At 49.3% G+C, this 25,897-nt stretch overlaps 1 protein-coding gene across 2 annotated transcripts in view; it reads right to left on the bottom strand.

Moving 5' to 3' along the window:
* MYO5B (myosin VB) overlaps positions 1-25,897 on the bottom strand; it is a 389,410-nt gene that overhangs the window by 24,624 nt on the left and 338,889 nt on the right. For both annotated transcript variants that reach the window (XM_047764561.1, XM_047764553.1), the window contains exons 22-29: positions 23,289-23,522; positions 14,311-14,395; positions 12,941-13,089; positions 11,742-11,861; positions 9,716-9,856; positions 6,103-6,168; positions 3,478-3,717; positions 2,266-2,366 (exon numbers count right to left, since the gene is read on the bottom strand). In XM_047764561.1, the coding sequence (XP_047620517.1) occupies positions 2,266-2,366; positions 3,478-3,717; positions 6,103-6,168; positions 9,716-9,856; positions 11,742-11,861; positions 12,941-13,089; positions 14,311-14,395; positions 23,289-23,522 (1,136 nt within the window). The remainder of the gene's footprint in view (positions 1-2,265; positions 2,367-3,477; positions 3,718-6,102; positions 6,169-9,715; positions 9,857-11,741; positions 11,862-12,940; positions 13,090-14,310; positions 14,396-23,288; positions 23,523-25,897) is intronic.

Here is a 25,897-nt window from a genome sequence, read left to right on the forward strand (position 1 = left end):
ATTTGAAAACCAAAGACCCAGTGGCAAAGGTCAGAAAATAACTCTATAAACTATGCAAGTTAGCAAATGAAGAAATTCTGAACTTGGGGACCAGGACTCTTAAAGAGGCTGTGATCCAGTGGTGGTGGTGGAATCTAAGCAAAATTAAGTGTACAAGTGTGAGTTTTTTCCCAGGGGAGAGCATAGATTATTTTTCCAACCACACCGACTCCAAAATCATCCCTGCATAATACAGTTTGTATTTAAAGCAGAATATCCTCCATTTCAAGAAAATAGTAGGCGAGGAAAAGCAACTCTGTCTTCAAAGCACCTTTGTGGGGGGTGGTCCTGATCGCGAAGGATGCCCTTGCCAGCAGGGCTCCAGGAATCGCAGGCCCATTCTTCCTGCCCTGCCAGCCTACCCACTGTGGTCCTCCCTGCTGCTGGGATTCCCGAGATTGAAAGGGAGACAAAACACCAATGTCATTTGCAGGTGAGACAGGCTCTGGCTCCCCACCCCCACCCCCAAGGCGGCTGCTCTTTTCTGTACTTAACTTGGTTTCACAGGCTATTAGTTCACTATTGTACCCTGGGCTTGCTGGGAATGGAATTATTTTAAGATATAAGAAAAGCTATTTTTATTTTATCACCATCATCATTATTGCTGCAAAGGAAGACAAATCCAGGGTATTAAGCCTCCCCTGGGAAAACCTATAGTTGGGGCTGGATTCCTGACAACCATCTGGATGAATAAAAAGGCAGCTGATAACAGGGATGGTTTATGAAGATCACAAAGATATGCACACTGGCTTGTCAGGACCAAGCTCCCGGTTTCCCTCTTTCTCTTTTTGTTAAATTTCAAATATCACCTGTGCTTCTTTTTCTTATTCATCTCCTTTCTTATCGTCACCCAAGATAATTGAAAATGACTAAATCTTGACTTTGGTTTTGGCATTCAGAGATTCACCTTCATTTTCCCCTCTCCCTCCTTTTCTCTAAAAGAAGTACATCTCTCTGGAAATAAAACCCGAATTTCTTCCTGGGGGCCTTCACCTTCGGATCACCTCTGCAGTGCGCTGGAGGCAGCCGGGCCTGGGAGTCAGTCCTTCTGGAGGCCACCCTGACTCCGTGAGCCTGCACAGCTCCATTTCCTCAACCATGAGAGAGGGGCTAGATGAGAAGATCTCGGAATCAATGTCCAGGAAGCCCTCACATGTCTGCCAACAAGTTCATGCTGCGCCCAGTGCCACCTACTGACAATTTCTGGATGCACTTTTGAACAAATGCTTTGTGACTGCTCAACATTCAATTAGCTGAGGTTTAAGAGAAAGGGAGCCAGAGAACAGGTTAGTTGTGTTTTTACAAGGGCCTCAGAGGCACAGGGAGGCAGAGGCAGTAACAACGGCTGTATCAGCACTGATGTTTACTGCATGCTTAGTGCAGGCAGGCAATGTGCTGAGGGCTTTACATGGACTCGCCTAATCTTCTCAGTCACCATCCACAGTAAAGTAGCTGTTATGACTGTTCCCAGTTCACAGATAGGAAACTGGGGCATTGAGCAGTAATGAAGTGTCCCTAAACAGCGGGTGAATGAATGAGCTCCCCAGCGCACACACTCAACCGCACTACCTTGGGGTCACTGTCCCGTCTTGCGTCCCAGGGTGCTGCTGCCTCCCTCAGACAATCATTTTCTTTCACCTTAACCCTGGGTAACTCTTCCTTGAGGGGGAATCAGAGGTGGTCATGTCATGAAAATTCAGGGAGATTTATTTTAGTCAATAATGGTTACATTCTCCCATCCAGGATCTGTAGTGCGTAGCCTGAGTTCCATATCTTAAGTGACAGGGCAGGGAGCCCACCCTTGTGTGTGCCCATTGGCTGGGCTAAGTAAAGATGGCAGTGGCAAACAGCTGGAGCAGCTCCCCACCATCACCACTCAGGTGGGGTCACTGCGCGCCTGCTTCCATTTCAATGAGAAAAGTCCCTCCCAGCCGGTCTTCCCCCTTCCTCCTGTCAAGCCTGCCAGGGCCCTTTCCCAGGGCCCTTCTGAGGATCTGGGTTCTGATGCTCCAAGGTCTAACTGGAGTCCTGCTGAAGCTAATAGCAGGCTTCCTAAGTGCATGGGACTCACCAAGTCTGCTCCTCCTCCTTTATCTCCTACAATAACCACCATTCTGAGGCTGAGCGCACGTCAGCTCAGTGCCGGAGGAGCAGCCTTCAAGCTCCAGGCTGGACAGGGCCCTCTCCTTCGCCCCTCCAGGCACAGATACTGTGAGAGAGACTTACCTGTTAGTCTGGCAGACCCCGTGATAGGCCTCGATAGCGTCTTCCTGATCCACATGCTTTTCGCTGTTAGGCCAGCTTGTTCTGGCATTGATGTTCGGCTCCTAGAATGTCCCAGATGAAAAAAATAAATAACTCTGGTTATACAAACAACTGTCATGAAATGACTTTATACACAGAAGTATAAAAGTGAGCCTGTGAGAAGAGACGAAGGCCCAGGAAGTCCTCAAATAACAGTGGTTAAAGCCAGTCTGGAACTTTTAAAAATGACACTGGGGGAGTTCCCATTGTGGCTCAGAGGGTTAAGAACCTGACACAGTCTCCGTGAAGATGCGGGTTTGATCCATGGCCTTGCTCAGTGGGTAAAGGATCTGGTGTTGAGGCAAGCTGTGGTGTAGGTTACAGCTGTGGCTTGGATCCGCTGTTGCTGTGCGCTGTGGCACAGGCCGACAGGGGTGGCTCCAATTCAACCCCTAGACTGGGAACTTTCACATGCTGCAGGTGTGGCCATAAAAAGAAAAAGAAAAAGAAAAAGAAAAAAAAAGGAAAAACATATCATATTGCAAGAGTCAGGGAACAACCAGGCCTGGCAGTGAAAGGCAGCCAGTGAGGAGTGGTGGTAGGGAAAAGCAAGGACAGTGTCCCTGGAGGGGAAGGCACCCGGATCGGGAAGGCACAACTGAAGTCAGTTTAGGATGCTCTAACTCAGCACTGCCCACCTGTCCCAGCCCCATCACATCCCAGGGCCCATGCCCTGAGTGCCCCAGGAAGCCTCTGGCCCCACTCTCCCAGCCCTCAATCTGGGCAGGAGGTGGAAACCTTAAGAGATGAAGGAGAAGTTGGACCTGCCAGCCTGGGAGAGCTAAGAGAGGGAAAGACTTCTCAACCCAGGAAACAAAGGAAAAAGCAAAGGGCAAGACTGGGTGTGAAAACACAGGTCAAGGGGGCTGCTCAGGCTGTGGCCCAGGTTTTCACCAATTCTGTGCCTTGTTCCTTTTGAACCTGTTAGTATTGAGTATCTTCAGAAAATTCTAGAGTCTTCCAATAAAGTCTCCCATGAAAAGTCGTGCTGTTCTTTTGGAGGAGACTCTATAGCAAGACTCTGTTCTTTTAGGTTGAAGCCCCTCCCAGGCGGAGGTATGTAAGGAAAACACCTCTCCCCTAGTGCGGCCCCAGAAGCCCCACCCCTCCCCTGCAGCGGTGCGGTTGCATTACCGAGCTCTTGGCCGCCAGGCGGCGCTGGTCCGCACTCACGATCTGGGTCCTCAGGATGAGCACCTCCTCCTTGCGCACCTCCAGCTCCTCGTGGGCCAGCTTCAGCTGGTTCAGCAGGAGGCTATAGCCATCTGGGGCGCCGTGGGCGGCCGTGTGCGCTGAGGCTTGGTCGGCCACGGCTTTCCTCAGTTCATTCAGCTCATTCTTCAGCTTCTTGTTCTCCGACTCCAGCTCCTGCCTCTGGAAGGAGGCCCAGCGACACCCCATTACTCCCTGGTGCCAGAGCGCCCTCCTCAGGTGGGCCTCCTCCTCCACCTTCCTTAACCACCTGCCCAGTCAGCTCTGCGTGGCCAAGAGCCCCTTTTATTGACTGGACACACAGCAGCAGTTCTGACTATGTCAGCAAGCAGGCAAAGTTGGGGCCTGGACTTGAACCCACAACCCTGAGATATCCATGCAGAGGATCTGACACGATGCCTCCATGGTCGCATTTTTCTAAGTGATTCAATGGTATTTGTGTTTCTAAGCCTATTTAGCTCCAAAACCCTTCCTTGTGGAAGCCTGGGGTTAACAATTTTTTAAACAACATATTAGAACAGGACTTCCTAGAACCCTAGTATATTCAAGTATTGCCTTACTTTCCAAGAAAGAATATAAAATGCTGCATACCATAAACTTATTTGTCTAGACAGCATCCCTCCCCTTTTTTCTATTTTATCTTATTTTATTTTTTTGTCTTTTCTAGGGCCACTCCCGCAGCATGTGGAGGTTCCCAGCCTAGGGGGCTAACCAGACCTATAGTCACCAGCCTACACCAGAGCCACAGCAACGCAGGATCCGAGCCGCGTCTGTGACTTACACCACAGCTCATGGCAACGCCAGATCCTTAACCCACTGAGCAAGGCCAGGGATCGAACCTGCAACCCCATGGTTCCTAGTCAGATTCGTTAACCACTGCGCCACGGCAGGAACTCCTCTCTCCCCTTTTATCTAAGAGGCATCACATGGACTAGTGTTTGGAGGATAGACCAACGATTTTGTTTTGGGCATACAGAAAGCCACTAACTGTCACCGCTAATGGAGGAAAAACTGTCGAACCTCAATTTTGGAATGTATTTAAAATTTTCTATCTAAATATTTAACTCTGTCTTTAAGATGAAGTCAGATAATTTAACTCTGTCTTTGAGATGAAGTCAGATAATTTAAAGTGATAATTACACATAAACTGCTGAGAGGGCCCTGGAATATATGGGACTCAAAATTTCCACAGAAAACAGAACATGGACAAGTGGGCACTGGTTGCCCATCTATTACAGGGAGATAGGATCACAGACCTAAGAGACCACTGGTACAAGCCCTTACTCTAATGAACGAGGAAGCTGAGGATGGAGTGGAGAAGGCTCATGGGGGGTTAGAGGCTGGTCCAGGGTCCTTCCCAGCACTCTGCTACCTGTATGGTCATCTGGGAGATTTAGGACCATGAGTGGAGACAGGGATTATGCAGAAATGAGGAGGGCTCTGGGGTATGGTGATTACTGCTGAATGGCTGTTGGTGAGCTCATAAATCCTATCGTGATTAAGTTCAGGAGTTAAAGAACTCAGAGCATGAGTGATTTTCCTTCTGTTGGCAGTGTGCATGCTCAGGAGAGCCAGCCCTGCCTGGTAAAGGAGCACTGGGCTTGGAGGCAGAAGCCCTGGGGCCTCACTCTGGCTCGAGGTCCCAACTTTGCAGCCCTGGAGCTTTTCCTTTCTCAGGTGTGGTTCAAGGGACTGAGGTCAGATGGTGGCTGAAGTTTACTCTGGCTCCCAGCAGCTGTATCTGGGAACCTGTGGTGACAACAAGGTCAAGTCAGGTTTGGCCAGGGGCAAGGAAGGGACAACCAGGTCCTGCAACCTCAGATTCTAGCCTTGCAACAGAGGCAGAGTGGGACAGCTATGACATTTTTGGACAAGGGTTTACTGAGCCCTCTCTGAGCCAAGCCTGTGCTGGCAGAGGAGCTGCGGGAAGAGAGCAGGCCATGTTCCCATGGGTCAGCTGAATGGAAGAGAGGGGTTTCTGAGCCTGATTTTAAGAAGGGAGTCCTGGAGGCAGTGCCTCGCAGCCAGGCTGAAACACTGGTGCTGAGATGAGTGGGCAATGGAATCCCTGGAGGGGCATTAAAACTGACTGCTCCCCTTCTGATTCAGCAGGTCTGGGCTAAAGCCCAAGAATCTGCATTTCTAGCATGTTCCCAGTGATGCTGCTGGTCCCAGGACTACTCTTGGAGAACCAGTGGGTTACACCAGGTGGAGAATAATTTGAATTGAATGGAATTGAACTGTAGGATACTTGGTTAAGTGTCCACAGAGAACTAGAGAATTGCTTGATGTGGAAAACGCATAAAATTTGTGTCAGGGGTGTTGTATATAATAGAGGAACCCATTAGCATATACTGTGGTTTCTTGGAGTAAATACACAATTTCCTTCATTTCCAAGATGAAGAAGCTCAAGTGCGGGAAGAGGAAATGGTGTCCTTACGGCTCCACATGTTAGCAGAAGGCACCTCAGGACTGGATTTGCTGCTGCCCAGACTCCATCCTCCCAAGGGTGAGAGGTCAAGGAAGCCTGTCTTCCAAGAATCTTACCTTCAGGCTATTGTAGGCTAGATCTGCATCCTGGTCCAGCTCTAAGTCATTCTTTGGTTGTTCCGCCTGCATGGATAAAGAGGCAGAGAGGTGAGCATGCAGCTGTTCCACGGATGACAATGCAGCTGTTCCACAGGAGGATTTCCCATGGTGGCCAAGTCATGATTATTTTGCCCTTGCACATGTACCTGGGCCCCCTAGCCTCTGTTTGTCCATGTCGTTCTTGCCTCCAAAACGCAGCTGACTACCTCAGGCCATCACGAAGTTCTCCATAAATCACTACCCCTGCCTGCCCTGGCCCCCTACATAACTTTATTCACACGATCACAGGATGAATATGTATAACACTGTGTTATGGGTTGAACTATGTCCCCCAACACAATACATTGAAGTCTTAATCCCTGGTACCAGGTGAATGTCACCTAATTTGGAAATAGGGTCTTTGCAGATGTGATCAAGTTAGGATGAAGTCCTTAGGGTGGGCCCCAATCCAACATGACTGGTGTCCTTACAGGAAGGGGAGAGGACACCCACTCAAGGAAGAATGCCATGTGAGCTGAAGATGGAGGCAGGGACTGGTGTCATGCACCTGCAAATCAAGGACACCAAGGGCTGCCAGCCATGCCAGCTGCTCAGAGAGACATAGAGCTTTACGAGATTGTGGCCCTCTTGACACCTTACTTTTTGACTTCTGGTCTCCAGAACCAAGAGAGAATAAATTCATGGTGTTTTAAGCCATCTAGTTTGCAGTACTTTGTTTCAGCAGCCCTAAGAAACTAGCATGGTTAGACTTGTGTGCTTATTAAGAGGGTAACATATAATAATTGTGTACTTATTATGAGGTTAAGGAGCTCCTCTGTTTTGGGCAGATGTGTGTGTGCACAGGTAGATTCTGTTTTCCCATCTAAGTCACTCTCAGCACCTGTGGAGAAGCCTGCTTCCTCCATGTCACTCTACAACATGACGATGCCACAGCTGGTGGGAGTGGATAACAGCAATGGGAATATCAGCCCATTAGGACTCACCTGAGCCAATGACACCTATAACTGTTTGGCAGCTGTTGGACATGACTTGGCCAATGAGAAGGGGTAGAACCACTTTCATAAATGGTTAACTGTGTGGGGTGATTTCAAATAGTGGGGGATAGTCTCTGAATAAGAAGAGTTTTTGGAGCTAGAACCTGCTTGATTAGATCATCCGCAGTGCTAGCAAGCTGCAGTCCAGCTGCGGCTAGAGGCAGTGAGCCCCAGGCTTGGAGATGGGCTGGATCTGAGCACCTCCTGTAGCCCATCCAGTCAAGGGCTGCTGCACTGGCTGTCGTAGTTCCAGCCCGCACCCTAGGAGAGCAACTCTCCTGGGTACCAGTCTCTGCTTTGTCTCCCGCCATCCCCAGAGGATGGGGGTATGACTGCACAGGGTCAGCTTGTAATCTTGCTGCCCTGGAGAGAGGCCTGCACTTGTGTTCTACATAGTGTGGGTCTGCTCCATGACTGGATTACTGATGAGTGCATTAGGTTCTTGGAAAATGGAGATGATCTCTCCAAACTTGAGGAGCTAGAGGAAGGAGACTGGCAGTTATGTTTCTAAGTGGACAGTCCACTGGGATACCCCTGGTAGCCCCAGTAACTTTGTCAGACCTGGGGAACGGGAGCTGGATGGTGGGCAGTCAATACACGGAGAGCCTGGCTGGCTGTGCCAGAGGCCCCACCTCACAGCAGGCTCAGTCACTCCCGCAGTGATGGACTCCCTACAGACCCCCCCTGTCATTCCTCATCCAGAGCCTGGCCTCTCTCATTAGCCAAGACCTGGGCCATCTTGCTCCAGAATAGAGATGCAAGTGGCCCAGAATTCCTCTTGGGCCCACGGGCAGATCTAAGACCATGACCTCTGAAGGCCTCAATTTCGGGGTTTCTGCAGAGGAATTCCATATGCCCCCCTCACCCCACTTCTGCCTTTTTTACTGAACGCTGGCAGAAACAAGGTCCTTAAACGGAGACCCTCAATGCATGTTACAGGGCTATGGGCCAAGCCTGTGGTTCTTACTCTTGCTCAGTGATTATTTTTAATGAGATATACACCCTTTTTTATCTGGTATCAAGACAAACAGAAGTCCTAAAGCCAAGGTTCCAAAATGACTTGGCGTTTCTGCGGTGGGAGCGTGGAGAGTGAGTCTAGGGGCAGCTGGGTGGCCAGGAACTCTGAGGTTGGGTGCGGTCTGTCGTCTGTGCCGCTGTTCATCCGTGTGATTTGTGTTTGCCTGTCAGGGCAGCTTCTCATCTAATTGAATGAGTCATTTATAAACCTAATCCTTTCACTCTTCATTCTGAATCTAATCCACCTGAGAGTTTTAAATCCATCAGCAAGATTGACCTCCCCACTTACTGCTCAGGAAAAAACTCAAGAATTTACCAGTAACACAGATCAGCCTCTGAATCTCATTTGATTGGGAAGGGAAGTTGGGTGTTACAAAAGGAGATGGTGTGTAGGTGGAGCTGAGGAGGCCGCTCAGGCTGGAGAACAGACCAAAGGCCTTTTGCAAACCCACCACGAGGTTAGCTAATGAGATGATTCATGTCCCAAATGGCCAGAAGTGGTCCTCATAACAAGCGGCCCCCTTCTCCGTATCACTGCTCAGGGCAGTGGGCACTCTCTATTCCTACAGCACCAACCTGTTTGTACTCAACCTTGCATCTATTTGAGCACCACTAACACTATTTTTTATTTTTCACCTGTGTCTGGCCCTCCTGAATGAGATTACACATTTCTTGAGTTCATAAACTAGTCACTCTGGGGATCTCTCTTGCGTTTGCATCCCCTCACTTAATAAACACTTTGAACAGTTTACTAGGAGCCTGTCACCAGAAGGTGCTGAGTGTACTAGCATCGGTGCCCAGTGGGTCCTTGAGATGAAGGGACAATCTGGGGACATGAAGGATTCAAACAACATCTTTTAAAGACCCAAGACACTGACAATGATCTGGATTGAGGCAAGGGTGCTATCCTGGGAAAGAAGGCTGAATGACTGAAAACTTGGTCTGTCCCTGACATAATGGGGCTAAACTCAAGTCCATGCCAGATTCTGGGTATGAAAGAGCATTAGTTTTCCCTAAGATTTGACTTCTGCCTGTACTTCCTACCCTTGAACAGCATGGGTTTGAACAGCATGGATCCACTTATACATGCATTTTTTCAATCACTGAATCCTCAGATGCAGAACCATACATACGGAGGATCTGTGTATATGGAGGGCTGACTACAAGCCCTAAGTGAATTTTCAACTGTGTGAGGGTTGGGCCGGAGCCATACAGGACCAACTGTATTTATCCTTTGATCATACCCTGGTTCACTCTGCAAGTGGGAGACAGTGCCATAGGCTCCCTGCTCGTTTTACCACTGGAAATACTTTGCCCTGGGGGCACCTGGGAAGCTTACTCCTGCTTGACTGGGGAGACGTGCGGCACTTGCAGAGAAGACTCAAGATGCCTCGGACACAAGATGAGGCTCTTCTCTGGAACCCAGCCCCTCATGACCCCAAGTGGCCCACCCAACCCCGAAGCCCTGGCAGGAGTAAGCGGGGTCACTCTGCGGGCTCCCGGCCCCCTCACTCACGCACCGGGACTCTCTTGCCGTCCTGCTGTTCTCTCTTCTCCAACTGTACCTGCAGCTTCCTCCTCTCCTGCTCAAGCTCCCTCACTCTCTTCTGCAGCTTCAGGAAGACTGTCATGTCCATGGCTGCCTTCTCCAGGCCGATTTCCTTCAAAGGAAGACAGGGAGCAGGGAGAGGAGGTTTTAATGGCATCGATGCCATAGGGAACACTCAGCACCTCACTGCTTGCCTCTCTAGCAGCTGTCTGTCTCCCCTCGCCCTCCCAAACCTCGACCCATGCCTCAGATATGAAGCCACTGCCAACCAGCCATCATTTTGCATATTCAAGGTGGTGCTTCAGGCTCATTTTCTGTCTAGATAACATCTGAATCTCAGCCATTTGTATTCCTCCTGTGCGAGCACTTAGAAGAACTGATCATATACTCCAGGAACAAATGGATAAAGACACAGCCCTCTTACTTGGAAGGTAAAAGGGCTCATGTCCAGAAAATGGTCTCACACCAGAGAAACTGTAAAACTCAGGATAGAAAGCTTCGTGATGATGGAGCAATGTGGTCCTAATGGCTGTAAATGTGCCATTGTCCACCACCTGACTACACCTGGAAACCCAGCCAGCATTTACCCTGCCAGGGGACCCATTTATCCAACAGATCTCATAGCCTCAATTTCCCTGCAGATTTCTTCCTTCAGATTCATGCCTGGCTGTGCCCTCTAGGGTCTGTCCTGGGTGGGTGTGCATGCACAGACATGTATCTGCAGGAGCACATCCATGTGGACTTTTAAAGTACATGTATGGACATATGGGACAACATAATTTGGTTCAACCAGCACTTAACATGTGCTTTGTGCTTTGCCTGCTCTGGGCTCGCTGCTCTGGCCCATCCCAAGGACCAGCCTGCGCTCTCTTGAAGAATATAAATCCACTGATGGAAGGGCTTATGCCTGCACACAAACGATCACATATACAAAAACACCCTGGTGGTGTGTCTGGGGTTCAGGCCGACAAAGCCTCCGGAAATCTGACTTAGGAGACTACAGAGCAAAACCAAGGGCCATAAGCCGCATTCATTAAATGCTTACTAAATGCATATGGCAGGCAGCAAACTACACGGAACTGTCCAGCAGACAGAGCCTGACTAGGAAGACCTCCTTTTCTAACCTTCCATCCTTCATTCCATCACTCGCCATCTCTCATCATCCTTCACTTCCCTTTACAGCACTTAACAGTAACTGAAAATATATTACAAACTTCTTCCATCAACTGATCAGTGTCTAACTTTCCATCAGACAAGCTCCTCGAGGGCAGGAACCTTCTCAGGGGTCAGTCACTGTAGTTTCTTCAGCGGCCGCCAGCAGTGCCTGGCACAAGGACGTGCTCAAAGCACATGTTTTTATAACTCTCTCTTCCACATCTATCTTCACGTGCTTCATAAGGTTTTATGTGCTTGTGATTTTCTGCCTTTCAAACGCCAGAGGAAAAATCATCTGTCTATGTACCTTTGATACAATTACACACAGACTATAAAGACCACTGTGTGATTCATTATTATTTAGTGACTCTAAGAGGCTATTACCGACAAAGATACAGTCATTCAGCAAATATCTGTTGTTTCAGATATTTGTTGCTGTTCTCCGAGTTTTATCCAGCTTGTAAGTCAGGGAAGAAAATTTCCCTACTTATCTATTGATATTACTATATGTGTTGTGATTCTAAACAGGAATGATAAATGATTATCTTTTATGACCTAGCTTTTCAGCTTTTTCACTTCTTTGCAATAGGTCCTCAGTTTTGCAAGAGGAATCAGGGATCTTCCTTTATGGAGAGTGGGAACAACAACGTATGGCCTTGCACAGTAAATATTAACTCTGGAGAACCATCTCTAAGTCTACCGCAGTCCAAGTGACCCTGCTGTTGGGAATGGGCCCCGGTCCCTGTGGTCACCAGCAATAGAACAGTGCTGTGGGAGTCCCACACAGGTCACACACCCTCTCTCTGGGGCACAGACAGCAGCTGAGAGCCCACCTCACTCACCTCTACCTGTTGGAGGGCATCCTCTGTGTCTCCAACCTCAGATGTGGAGATGGAGGGGTAATTAGAGTCAGACTCTAAGCTGCTTTGGTTTGATGGGTTCCGCCTGTGGCCTGGGGTTTGCTGTTCAGGGAAGACAATGTGAAAACTCATAATGAACTCATGTTAATAAGAACTATTACTTTGCAAGTAACAGCAGATCCTAGAGTTAGACTTCTGCCTCATTTGTCAGCAAGAATAGGTACCGCTGTTTCTTGGAATGATGGCTCAATAGCTGTTCCCATAAAAAAAACCCTCAGTTCTCACAAGCCATCCATCCAGCTAAGCCACAAAATGACACTTGGAAGAGAACATAGTTCCACAGTGGGACTTACGGAGCTCCCGTATGTCTTGTAATGAAATGCAAATCCCTGATATTTGGGCCACTTCCTCTGAAAAGTCTTGCAGCAACAATCCCTAGCACCTGACTGCCCAGATGTACCCAGAGAGTCTTGTCAACAGCCTCCCTCTTGAAGACAACACTGTGCACTGGCTCCTAACGGCTCCTGCTTCGACCTGCACTGCATGGACTCTAGGTCTGAAAATAGTAAGCATAAGAGAAATAGAGCTTGCCATTTATACTGTTCATTTAAAAATAACGTTTTTTTCCCCACTTGCATCTGATTTGGCTTGGAGAGTGAAAACTGATCTTGGTAGGAAAATTTTAGATTTCTATATATGTGCCTATTCAGCTTCTCTTCCAGGTTTCTATGTAACTAACATATGTGATCTTGTTTGAATAGGCATTTCTAGAGAGAACAGTTACAAAAGAATGACAAATCTTGAAACATGAAAACATTCCTGTGCATCTGTATTGTGGGCCTGCCTGCAGCACTCGCCCCCCCCCCCCCCAAAACAGTTACTGTGTACACACAGGGATTTTCCCAGAACAGGAAACAAGAGAGCACATTCATGTGGATGGAATTTTTCCCCCAAGTCCTAAATGAGATCTAAGACCCCAAAGCTGGAAAAGGAGCTGTCCTTGGGAATGACTCGCCATCCAGCTACTTGCTTGTTTGTGTGGTAACCACCCTCAGGAGATGGGACAGTGATACTGGTGCTGCGGCACAGAGCCACTCAGCATGGCAGTGCCAGGGGGCGGGGCGGGGGTGGCCAAGCCAGATGGGGGCTGGTGCAGTAGGTGGCAGAGCAGCCCTCCTTGCCTTGACAAGGGTCATCTCATCCCGCAGGTTGTCATATCTCTGCTCCAGCCGGGAATACTCCTTCACCAGGTTCTGGTACCGGGAGCGCTCCTCCTCCAGCTCCTTCTTCATCAGGAGGTTTTCCTTGACTGAGTTCTGGGCAAAGTCGTCTGGAAAGCAAGCGTACCAAGCTGTGGTTTTTCTTCAGAATGGGTTCCCCTCCCACGTGCTCCCACTCATGCCTCCTCATTATAAAAGGCTGCCCAGGACAAGGCACAACACATTGGGTGACCTCCCATGGCAGAGCTCAGGGACACCCATTCCCCAGGCCCTGGGCTTCCCAGGGGGAGAAGGCCCACCCGCTGCTGGGGGCTGGGGAAGAGAAGTCACGGCAGCTCCCTTGGTTAACGTGCGACAACTGTCACAGCTACTGCTGGCAGCGTTCAGGGGAGAGCCCAGGTTTTGCTCTGGAGCTTCTTCCCCATTCGTGGTCTTTCAGGTTCCTGGACTGCACGGCAAGTCAAAGAGATTCGATGTTGGGGGGAAAAGGGAAGGCAGAAACCTAACCTAGATGGGCTTTCTGCATCCAGACTTCTCATTCATAGCAGTGGAAAGAAGACATTTTTAAAGGGAAATTAAAAACAGTTAAAGGTTTCAACAAAGCCATGCTGGGTGGCTCTGTGCACACAGGAGGCTCAGTTCTCTCGTGGTACAGGGGAGGAAGCTGGCAATGGGAGAGAGGAGCAGACTGCTTAAGGCTTCACTGAGTAGGTGAGACCCAGGTCTGGAGGCCTTGCTCCTCTTTGGCTGAGCGGCATGTGGGGGTTGACGGTGGCCCAGGGTCGTGGGTGCTGGAGAGAGGTGACTTCGGAGCTGACCCTTGGCCTTCTCTTCAGCAAACATTAATGGATGACCCACTGGGTAGAAGAAACAGGGACTATGGATGCTAAAGATAAATTTAAAAATAATAATGGCAGCTCCTGAGGGCTTATCACATGTCAACTGTCATCCTAAGCACATAAAGTTCTAAAGTCTATACCTTTATGTCCATTTTGCAGACAAAGAAATTGAGGACTACCATCATTAGGGGACTTGCTCAAGGCCACACGGTGGCACACTGCACAGTCACTCTTTGAGTGTGAGGGCTTCCTAACTCAAACCCCATGCATTACATTGCCCATTATGTGTGAGTCTCATTGCATTAAATTGAAGCCAAATGTCGGCTGCAGAATCTTAAAGATCACCCTTCTTTATCATCTGTCTTCTATTAAAACCCTTTCCCCACTGCAGCATCTTGACTAACTGCATGCTTGGTAGAAATATTCAGGGAAAATCAGTGTGGAAAAGAAACTGAAATCCAAAAATGAAAACTCCATCTCTTTGGTACCTACCTTTGGATTGGCACAGGATTTGGTTGTTAAGCTGTTCTTTCTCATCTTTCAACAGAGCATTTTCTTGCTCCAGGTCTGCAACTCGCTGAAAGAGAGAGCAGCAGGGGAAAATGTTTCCCTGTGAAGCTGGGCAGACGAAAGGCTCCTTGTGTGGGGTTTGAACTTCAGCTGGTTATGCTTTTTTTTCAAAAGGGCTGCACCTGCAGCATAGGGGTCGAATCAGAACTGCAGCTCCTGGCCATGCCACAGCCCCATCAATGCCAGATCCAAGCCACATCTACAACGTACATTGCAGCTCACGGCAATGCTAGATCCTTAACCCACTGAGCAGGGCCAAGGATCAAACCCACATCTTCATGGGTACTAGTCAGGCTCATTACTGCTGAGCCATTACTGCTGGGAACTCCCAGGTTATGCTTAAATGCTCTTTTTATTTAAGAATACTGAATCAGCCAAAGCTGCTTCCATTTGGAGATAAAAATTGTACGCTGAAAGAAAAATCCCATTAAAACAAGACAGATGAGTTTACTACTGTTTATGGTTTTTCAACACCCACAAAAGCCTCATGAAAAGTCTATGCTGAGCTCATATGCTGTGTTCAGGAACTTATAATGATAAGCAGCCTGTTTGCCTTTGGTTGTGTGTCTTGGTCAATTTTGAGCCCTCATATTTGAGTCTCAGGAGAGCCCAAAGCTCATGGTGAAGAACTTATCTCTGGCCTTCTCCCGCGACCCATCTCACTGGACCAGCACAGCCCAGATGGTGGGACAGGGAAGGCAGCTTGCTATTAACTTTTAGCTACAGTATGGGAATTATAGTCAGTGAACCTGCTACTTTATTAAAATTGTGGGTGTCCCTGTGCTAGGTGTGGCAAAAGATAAAAGATGAGTGTTAAGACAGGAACCCAGTGTTTGGGCTGAGTGACAAGCATCCCCACAGACGGTGCTGAATGATGGCATGAATGACTGCGCTCCCTCTGGTCCTGGCTACCTCTGCTACATTTTACAATCTACTTGGGAGAGTTCTCTTCCCAGCCTGTGCAGAAAGAGTCTCAAAATGCCATCCTCAGGACAATAACACAACACATGGTAACTAGGCTGAGTGCAGGGTCTGAGATTAGATGGTGACCTACCAGGACTGCCACCTGGGATACTGCAGCATGGAATCCAGGAGCGGGGGAGACAGTCACACAGATCCCAGAGGATCCACCTGCACACCCTTCAAACTCTGCTATACTGCTTTTGGCAGTAAAAGCAGGAAAAGAGGCCCCAGGGAGGCTGGCTGAAGGCAGAAGCCCTGGTGAGGTTTGCAATTTCAACTGGTTGTGTTTAAAACAAGCTTAAGGCACCAAGAGATGTATTAAGAGGAATGCTTTCCCCATCCTCAGCCTCACGTAGAAAGTCAGGAGAGAATTTCAACAGGGCTGGAGTCCAGGAGCAGGTCCATGGTCCTCCCTTTAGGAACCTGGAAGACAGTGATTCATTGGGTAGGGGGGTGCAGTCTTGTTTGGTGTCAGGTGTTCAGCAGTGTCCCTGGCCTTGACTCATTAGAAGAACCCTGCTCCCCCACCCAGTTGTGACAACCAATCTCCTGCAGGCAGAATCGCTCCCTATAAAAACCACCAGCTCGAAGTGGGTTATGAGGAGGAAGAGGGGGTAACCAGGGACAGCACTGACATCCCTGAGGCTTCACAGGAGAAGCAGGTTGTCTGGATCAGGCACAGATGTGGACTTTCACAGGCAGCAGAGGGGAGAGGCTGTCTAGGCAGGAGAACAGTGGTGCAAAGGTACAGAAGGCCTGGCCCAGGAATAGGAATAGTTCTACATGGCAGTGGTGACATATGGTTTAGGTGAGGGGGACTGAGAAGAGCCGAGGCTGGGTGGGTGGAGGGAGGGAGAATCAGTTTCTGAATGGCTTCTCTCCCTCTGACCCTGGATGATCTCTGAAAGGTCCGGCTTCTGCACACCTTCCAGTCACCGTCCCCATCTCCCTGTTCCTCTTGCCGTGTTTGCTCTTCCCTGCCCTCACTGGTTAATTTCTGGTTTAGTTCTCGTCTGTCACTCTTCCAGGAAGCCTTCTTCCCCTTCAAGTGTCTGTGGGGGCTATGCTCACTGTTCTGGTCTTGCAGGGCCTGTGCATGACTGTGGAGTGCCCCTCCCTCGCCCCATGCCCTGCTTCCTTGCCCGTCTTCTCAACCTGGACCAGAGGCCTCAGTGTGGACCAAAGGGCCATGGTCCAGACTGCCACATCATCAGAACCCAGGCTGACACCAGCACCCAATGCTTGCTGAATGAAAAGCCCTGCAGATCCAGTAAAGGAGCATGAACTTTCCTCATGCAAAAATCAGGACTCCTTTAAAGGAGTTTTGTTTTTGTTTTTGTTTTTTTTTCTTTTTAAATGGGTTTATAGTTGACTTAATATCTAGAATACATGAGCTTGTTTAATCAAATAATTCAATTCAGGAGGCACATACACTACAGGAAAAAAACCACTCTTCAAATGCATCTAATTTGCCTCTAGTAAGGCAGTTTGCCAATGACCTCATGTGCACTTTTAAATTAGCTTGGCAAATAATCAGCATGACTTTCCCTTTTCTAGATGTACAAGTAAAGGCAAACTGAGAACGACTGACAGAAGAAACCTCGTGGTGTGAACCTAGACCAAACAGAGCCCAGGTTCTGCCTGGAGGGAAGCTCCTGGTGGCACAGTCAGGTGGGCAGGACTTAGATCGACCTTGGAGGAGCAAGGCTCCACCCTGAACCAGGGGACCCAGGGTGTGGGTGTTCTGAGCAGGCTGTGAGGTAACCAGACTTGCCTTGGAACTAGGATTTCACTTCCCCTTGAGCACCCTTGAATACGAGGGCAGCTCACAGAGCACATGGAAACAGCTTTCAAGATCCTGCATCACGCTCATGGCTCATCACTATCCTCTGAGCATCCTACTGACAGTGAAGGTCTCTCTGAAATCAAAGGTGTCATAGGCTCAGTAGAAGGTGCCTGCCATCACCACGCCTTGGACCTGATGCCAGGCCATTCCTCTGAATGCAGCCAAAGACCATGAAGCTACATTGCAAACACGTGTGTGCTCTACTGTCTCAGTCAGGACTCAGGGTGGGGAGAGCCACGGTTCCCCACAAAAACCTTCTGCAGTGGGTGAGCCTCATTTCTTTCCTCCATCTCCCTCCAAGGCCTTGATTCCAAAAGCAGGCATCAATGAACGCAGCTTTGTTATTCTAAGCCATTCATCAAAGTGGCATTGGGGAGCTTTGCTTTTCTTCCTCACCTGAGCAATTCTGGAGGGAGGACCACAGCAGAGGCCTGGGCCCCACACTCAGCTCCAATCAATGCCTCCACAGCCACACTTCCCCAAGCGCTGGCCACCCCCAGTCTTCCTAGCCAGTTAGCATAGGGGGAGCTTGTTGGCAGACATGGCGGGTGGCAAACTTGGCCTCCCTTTTGCTGTCAGGGACGTGGACTGCAGTGGGAAACACTTAACACAGAGCCAGGCAGGTGTATTCCCCTCAGCATGATACATACCACTCTTGCAAGGTCTGGGGCTCATTAAACATCCTTCAGCAACTCCTTTCTTTTTTTGTGGAGGGATCTTTTAACTTTTGCAAAGCAATATTACTGGGAGTGTTTCTTCCCTCTAAAGGGTTATTTGGGACAGATTATGAGAACTAAGAACCAACACTGGTGTTGATCCTGTTCCTATCGAGCTGATTTAGTCCCTGGTAAGTTAAATGAAACAAATCCCTCAGCTCAGTAATTGCCTTCATTAGTTACAATCTTTGGAGATACAAATTTAACTCTAGGCTTTTGGTTTGGTTTTGTCTTGACTTGCCTTTTCAAGTTGGGTATTTATATTGTAAAAAAGAGCCAACTGCAAGTTTTCTAGTAGAAAACCATGGGACAAATGGATTGGGTGATGCCTTTCTGCCCCCTGCAGTGTCCCGAGTCCTCTGTCCTCCCTGTTGTGCACCTTCCATCTCATAGAAAGGCACAGGCATGACCATTGGCAGGGACAGTGCTTCTGGTTCTGCAAAGTTCTGGACGGGTTACTGGCCTGTTCACTGAGAACAAGGTCAATAAGCACGAACATGCTACATACGTGGAAAGTTATTTTGACCATGAGCAATGGGCCTGAGCAGAGGAAGGAATGAAGAGGAAGAGTGGACAGAAAGCTCATAGGAAATGGTGCAGAAACAGAGTGTGAACTGGACACGTGGCTGCATTAGGCACGCACACAGAGAGAGGAAATCAAGGGAGGAGTGCTCTCAGCTGGGGAATGTTTGTCCCACCATCGAAAGAGGAACCCTCGAGGAGAGGCTTGGCAGAAGACAGACCCTTGGCCCATCACCACGGGGGCCACTTCTGTCATTCAGCACCCACTGTGCCAAGGCACGGGCTAGGAATGAGGATGGAGTCCATGTAGGCTAAGGCAGAGCTCATGCCCTACACGCACTCACAGGCTAGTTGGTGGAATAATGAGCAAACACACTGAGCTTTCCCTGTGTCCTTAGGCACCATTATACATCTACTTAATACCTTTGAGGTAGGTGCCATTGTTATTTGCTAAGGAAACAAAAGCACAGAAAAGTTCGCACACTGGCCAAAGGTCACACAGCCAGGCCACGGCATAGCTGGTCGTGCCCCTGAGCAGATCTGGCCCAGGCTCTTAACTACTACACCACCCTCACCCTGGCAGGCCAGAAGGCAGACACAGGAAGCACAGCCATGTCGACAGCCTGGAGCGGGCCTCCGTGCCTGGTTCCGACAGCCAGAGCTACAGGAAGGAGCTCAGGGCAGGAGGGAACTGGCGGTGCTGCAGGACCAAGTGCCTGACATAGACATGCTCTTCTTTCTGGAGGTTTCACAGCCAATGTCACCTTCAAAGTCAGAGGATCCTCCCTGGTCTGACCTCATCACCCTCCTTGCTCCACCTCAGCTGGATGGCCACTGTGTTGGTCTCAGGACTGGTGCACCTGCTGTTACATGTGTCACCTGTTCCCTAGACGTCCTCATGGTCACTCACCTTGCTCGGGTGTCTTCTCAGAGAGATTCTCTGGACATCATGAATGAAACACCCCTTCTCTCATAGCTCCCTCTCTATCCCTGTTTTCTGCTTTATTTGTCTTTGTAGCACATGAGAGATACTTTGTATTTGCCTCCTGCCTGCACATTCTCTATAACCCCCTCTCTTTAAGCTCCATAAGAATGAAAAAACTTTTAAAATGGTTTACTTGTGCCCCAGTGTGCAGAATGGTGTTTTACAAATATTCAAAACTCAATAAATAACTGCTGAGTGAATGAAGGGCTGAGAGTTTACATCATTTTTCAGGAGGTGGCACAGGGTCCTCGTTCTAATAACCATCAGCCATCTTATGACCTAGGAATCCTGCTGAGAGCACAGTTATGAGTCTTAACTAGCCAAAGAAGTCCTGTTCCCTTCCCCTTTGGGGGGAAGACTCAAAATATTCCACTGTAAGAACACCACTACCCCCAAAGGCGGATCCATTAACTTCTATTTGGAAAAACCCAAAACCTTTATACTAGAATTCCCCAAGGTAACTATCAGTGGGTGGTTCAGTAACTGACGACTGATACAACGCAGAACCTCAACCTCACCAGCCTGAACACTCAAGGCCTGGGGGCTCCAAGGTGTCAAGGACCCTCACACAGAGCCAGACACCTCCCCGCCCACAACCCTGCACCACACCAGGCCACAGTGGCTTCACCAGGCAACCTTCAGAGCAGATTCTGGAATAATAAGCAATTGCCTCTGTCTTAAGGGCAGCCCTGGGAGTCATGTCTCTTTCATCAGGGACACGAAACAACTCAATCAGCATAGGAATCGCTGATAACTTTAAGAAAGAACAAAATACACATCACACAGGCTAAAAGGAAAGGGGTTTGGGGCCTAAGTGCAGACCACAACAACGGCCACCTGTAATAGGAAGGGTGTCAGCTCATTTATGTGGCTGGTGGGGCAGGGATAGGGGGCACTGCCCCAGGCTCTGTGGACACGGTGAGGTCAATTCCTGCCTCCAGGGATACCTGGCCTCCCACAACCCAAGGCAGCGTAGCCACATGGCGGGGCACTGAGAATACTCTTAGGGGCAGGGAACCCCAAATTTCCTGGGATGCCAGTTCCAATTCAGCATTTGCTGACAGAAATATCAAATCCATTAATTAAAATCTACCAGCAGCTGGCTCCCTCCCTGCTCCGCCTGTCTCATCAATCTTGTTCAGCCAGGAGCAGGCCGCTGGACAAGCCCGAGAAGAAACCAATTGTCTGATTATTCAGTATTTGTTAAGAATGGACACCTTGCCTTTGATAACTATTAAACCCTGACGAAGCAGAGAAGAACAAGAGGTGGGAAAAGCCAGCTCCCTACCTGCCCATCCCCACAGCCTTAGAGAAAGAAATAAATTTGCTTCCACTTTTTCTCTTCCCGGAAAAAGGTGGACATTGCTACTTAATGAACCATCTCAGGCCAGTTTCTTATGTTACCAGCTTGGAGTCAGGGAAGGTGTTTTTCTGTTCTGCCTCTGCCTCTGCACCTGCTATTCATTCCCTTTCTTACAGCATCCTTGAATTTTTTTTTTTTTTTTCTTGCCAGGACCAGGCTCTCATTGTATTTAAGACCCAGGTCAACAATTCAATAGTACCATTTCACCAAGCCCCCCACCCCACCCCCACCAAAGGAGAGGAGGCAACAGTAACAATTTTTTTCAAAGGAGAGGAAAAGGGATCTGGCTCTGCAGAGGAAGACAGGGATGTTATAAACCCTTAGGCTCCCCTGGATGAAGAGGTGGTTATTTCAAAAGCACTGAATCCCCAAATCACAGTGCTGGAGGGGGAGCAGAGAAGGAGCTCGTGGAGTTGAACAGTCAAGTGTTCTCTGTGAGGGGCGATGGAAGACCTTGGTTTTGTGATCTGCTGGGTTAACAGACTTCCCAGGGACCCATGTTACTGGCACCCACCTGCAGGGGTCCTGTATTTCTTTTTCTCCAGGCTTCTCGAGAGTTTCCAGTTCTAATCTTCACCTCTTCTCTCTGCTTTTGGATTTCACCTTCCTGTCTTTTCTTTAAAGGGTTACCATCTATCTGTTTTCAAGGGTCCATAAACTGCAAGTTTGGAATTCCATGCTTTATAGGTTACAGACTTGTAACTACTTTGTTGTTGTTGTTTTGCTTTTTTAGGGCTGCACCTATGACATATGAAATTTCCCAGCCTAAGGGTCGAATCAGAGCTATAGCTGCTGGCCATAGCCACAGTCACGTGGGATCCAAGCTGCATCTGCAACCTACACCACAGCTCACAGCAACACAGGAGCCCCGACCCACTGAGTGAAGCCAGGAATCGAACCCACATCCTCATGGATACTAGTCAGATTCGTTTCCGCTGTGCCACGATGGGAACTCTGGCTTGTAACTACGTTTTAATAGGAGTTCCTTAAGCATGTGCTTTATCCCAAAGAATGAAGTCCACTCCAGGCCTCATGGTTGGTGAGCTGGTGGGTTTATCTGGGCAACGGAATTCTCAGGGAGGGGGGTCTTCTGTGCCAGGCTTACCTGCACAAGATAGTCCCATGTCTCAATTTCTTTGTCACTTAATCCCCATGTGGATCCTACCTCTGACCCTGGGAAACCCCAGGATCTGGGGAAAGCAGTGGCTAGTTGTGCAGAAGTTCTGCCTGGGACAGGAAATGATGTAAGCCCAGCAGAAGCTAGCTCTGCAGGCTTCTGTCTCCTGTGGCAGATGACAGCCACCTGCTGCCTGGCTGTGCCTGAGAGCTCAGCGCAGGAGAAGATCATGGGGCACAGGAAGAGAGAGGCACACAGAGCAGGGCTGAAGGGGGTCCTTTTTCCTCCTGAAACCATCAAAAATACCATCTCATGGAGCTGATCAGGGGCAAGTAGAAGGGGCTTTAAAGGTGACCTAAACAAACACTTCTCCTTTTCTTTTCTTTCTCCTTTTCCTTCCTCCCTCCCTCCCTTCCCTCCCTCCCTCACTCTTTCTTTCTAAATAGATGAGGGAACAAAGGCCCCTGAGATTTCCTGCATGCAAGTGGTAATGGTAATGCAGGGATAAGGATGAAAATGTGGAAATGCCAACCCCAACCGCAGGACCCTTTCTGTGACAGCATTCAGCTTGCCCCCCTTTTTAAACACTGCAAATTACTTCAACATTAGGAACACTGAGTTCTTCTCTCCTTAGAATCTCAGCCCACTGCAGCTCCTCAGTGATGGGTGGGCACTAAACAAATGCCATCTTCCCTGTGACCTGTGGGTCGCTATAGAGATGGGAGAGAGGCCGTGTCCCAAGTCCATGAGAGGATCTGCAAGGACCTACCTGTGTGATCTGCCTGGTTTGAACAGCTATGTTGGGAGTAGAGAAGGGAATCTTAGTGCCCTGACACTGGAGATGGGGGAGAGGGGTCCAGTCCCAGGAAGTTATATTTCCTGGGCTGGAGAGTAAACCTATATACAGAGCATAGCAACCAGAGTAGGGGAGTCAGGCTAAAATTATCAACATTTAAACTTGAGGAAAATTCCCCAAAGCACAATGATTATCGGTAAGGATGCCTAAAGGTTGCCCCTATTCCCCACAGGCAACCTCAAGAACCTCTGTACCATCTCTCTGGCCAAGAAGGACTCAGGCTACAGAGCTGACTCTGGCTAATTCTAGACCTCAAGGAACATGCTCAAAGGCACATGAGTATTTCAGGGGATGCCACTGTGCCCAGCTAATGGCAGAAACTCAATCAAAACATGTCAGATGGACAGACATAGGCTTGTGTGGGTTCCTCCAAAATGGGAACACTTTAGGTATAAATATAAAGGGATGCTCGGTCTTGGGCACAAGCCCCAGTAAAGTCCATGGCAGTTTTATGGCTGGAAGAAGAAACAGCCTGGGAGGGATGCTCTGTTAGCCAGCTCACCACCCAGCTGCCCCTCGGGCCCCGACACACCTTTCTCAGCTCATCCTTCTCCCGGGTGTGGGTGTCCTCCAGGACCTTGCGCTCCGAGTGGGCCCTCTGCAGCTCCATCCGCAGGCTCTTGACCTCTTCCTGCAGCTGTGGGCTGCTGTCCTCACCCTGGCTCTGCTGGTAGTGGGCCAGCTCCTTCTTCAGCTTCTCCACCTCCATGGCGTGTGTGGAGGTGACTGCTGACAGCTGCTCTGACAGTGTCTTGAACTCTTTGTTCTGTGAGAGCACCAGCAAACAGGGAGAAGGGAGAAAGAGGTGGAGAGCAAGGTTCATGGGGCAGGAAAAAAACCATGAAGGCAATTAAAAAAGAAGCTTCCAAGGTGGGATTAAATCTCACAACCACTGCATGCTTGAGTGCTTTCCTGGCATCTTTCTAACAAAACTCCATTGTGAACCTAAGAGAAACATGGGAAAAGAGAAAACACCAAAACTGACATTCAAGGGGTGTCTAGGAGCAGGGACAGAGCTGGAAGCTGGCTGACAGTGCTTGGCATTCTGTGTTTGGCTGGAGAGATTTACTCCTATTTTTTTTTAGTTGCATGAACAATGTAGCTGGCTTCTTGGATCTGCAGCCTTTCCTTTTCAGGCTTTCCTGCTCTTTCACGCTGGGCCCTCCTTCCCCTGAACTCACTGGCACAAAGAGCTGCAACCTAATCGCTGGCTCCAAGACAAAGGACCCCTTCAGCATCCCCTCTTCCAAGGAGGCCCTCCACGGGGCCTAGGGATCCCTCTCACCACCTGTCAGCTTATCCTCTGAGAGTCTGACTCCAGAAACTGATGCCCTGCAGAACACGTCCCTGCCGATTAGGTACCCAATCCCGTACCCACTCAGGCAAGAGGTAAGTGAGAAGCACTCCCCCAGGTGCCTGCGCAGGTGCAGAGGGGGACTGGGAGGCAGACTGTAGATGAGCTCACACAGAGGAAGCCCTGAGGGCCCAGGGCCAGTGTCAAATGCTAGTGCAGATATGGGCAGAAAGTGGGGCTGCAAGTGAGCACATCGGCTGGAAGCGATCAGCAGGGAAAGTGGTGGGGAAGAAATTTCACTTGTGGCTCAGCGGTAATGAACCCGACTAGTATCCATGAGGATGCAGGTTCCATCTCTGGTCTCACTCAGTGGGTTGGGGATCCGGCAATGCTGTGAGCTGCGGTGTAGGTCACAGATGCAGCTAGGATCCCATGTTGTGGCTGTGGCGTAGGCTGGCAGCTGTAGCTCTAATTCAGCCCCTAGCCTGGGAACCTCCATATGCCACAGGTACAGCCCTAAATAGACCAAAAAAAAAAAAAAAAAATGGACGGACGAAGTAGGGTTCTCCAAATACCTGAGCAAGCAGCAAATAGTCATTGATTCTTCTACATTGCTATTCTCAGCAGGAGCCTGGAGGAGAACAGAGCTATTGGCTAAAATACCAATACGTGGGGGACATCAGGAACCAGTGACTAATTCACATCAGAAACGAAGCCTTGTGGAAAGCAGTGAGGAGCCACAAAAGAACTGCTATTGGATCTAGCACAATGCCATGAACGCCATGAGACTTCAAGGCTGAGAACTGCTACTGGTGTCTAAGCAATATATTTGCTGCATTGATACAGCATGAAGAGATCCTCCCACAGCCTGGAGAAACCTCCCAATTACAACCTGATATGCCCTTATGTCTGGTCTCGCAGTCGGCCTTGCTCTATGTAATCATAAATAAGAAATCCAATTAGGATCTGTTTAAAAAACTCAATGCTGTCCAAATCACCCACCCAGGTCTGGGTCTCCCAGATACTGAAGGGTATCTGCCCAAGGGAAGTGGAGTTCAAGGAGCGAAAGTGTGGTGAATTAGCTACCTTGACTCTGCTCTGAGTGGGAAGTAAGGTTCAGCTCAAATGTACCTCCAGGTGGCCTGGGTCACATCACTAGGAGCATGGGAAGGAACGGGCCTTGGGGGCCTCTGGATGGAGCGGGTGTGGGTGTGAAGAGAGGTACACAGTGTGATGGTGACACCCTGCTATGGGCAGAGATGACACCCAAGGACCTCCATGCAAAGAAAACACACTTAAGAGGCCAGCTCTTTGCTTTCACTGACAAGAAGGCTGAGGTGAGGCTCAGGGAAGTCAGGGAGTTAAGTGGCTGGAGCTGGACAGACTGGTACTCAGACCCAGCTCTATCCTGATCAACCGTGAATGTCTGATGAAGTCATCCCACCTCTTGGGGCCGGGCTTCCTCGTGTGTGAAAGAGGGATAACGGTAACTCCTTCTTCATAGGGTTTTATGGAGCTTCAGGGAGATCATGGACTTCTCTGGGGCCTGGCACCCAGTTAGTGCTTGATAAAGGGCAGCCTCTTCATTGTTCAGTTCTCTAGAGACCCCCAGGAGAGATGCTCCAAACTTTTGCCAGCAAGTGATGGTGTGGATAGGAGACTTCTCACAGCAGCCCTTGGGCAGCTCCTTATTTCGCCATCACTGGCCCCTAAAAATAATCACTGGGAACTCACCATGGTTGTTCTGGAGCTATGATTTTAGAAAGGAAGACTCCAAAAGGCTGAGCAGTTTCCTGCCTCATCCTCGCACCATGATGTCCATGTCAGGTGCCCACAGCCATGCAGCC

Source organism: Phacochoerus africanus, chromosome 2 (assembly GCF_016906955.1).
Source record: "Phacochoerus africanus isolate WHEZ1 chromosome 2, ROS_Pafr_v1, whole genome shotgun sequence".
NCBI lineage: Eukaryota > Metazoa > Chordata > Mammalia > Artiodactyla > Suidae > Phacochoerus > Phacochoerus africanus.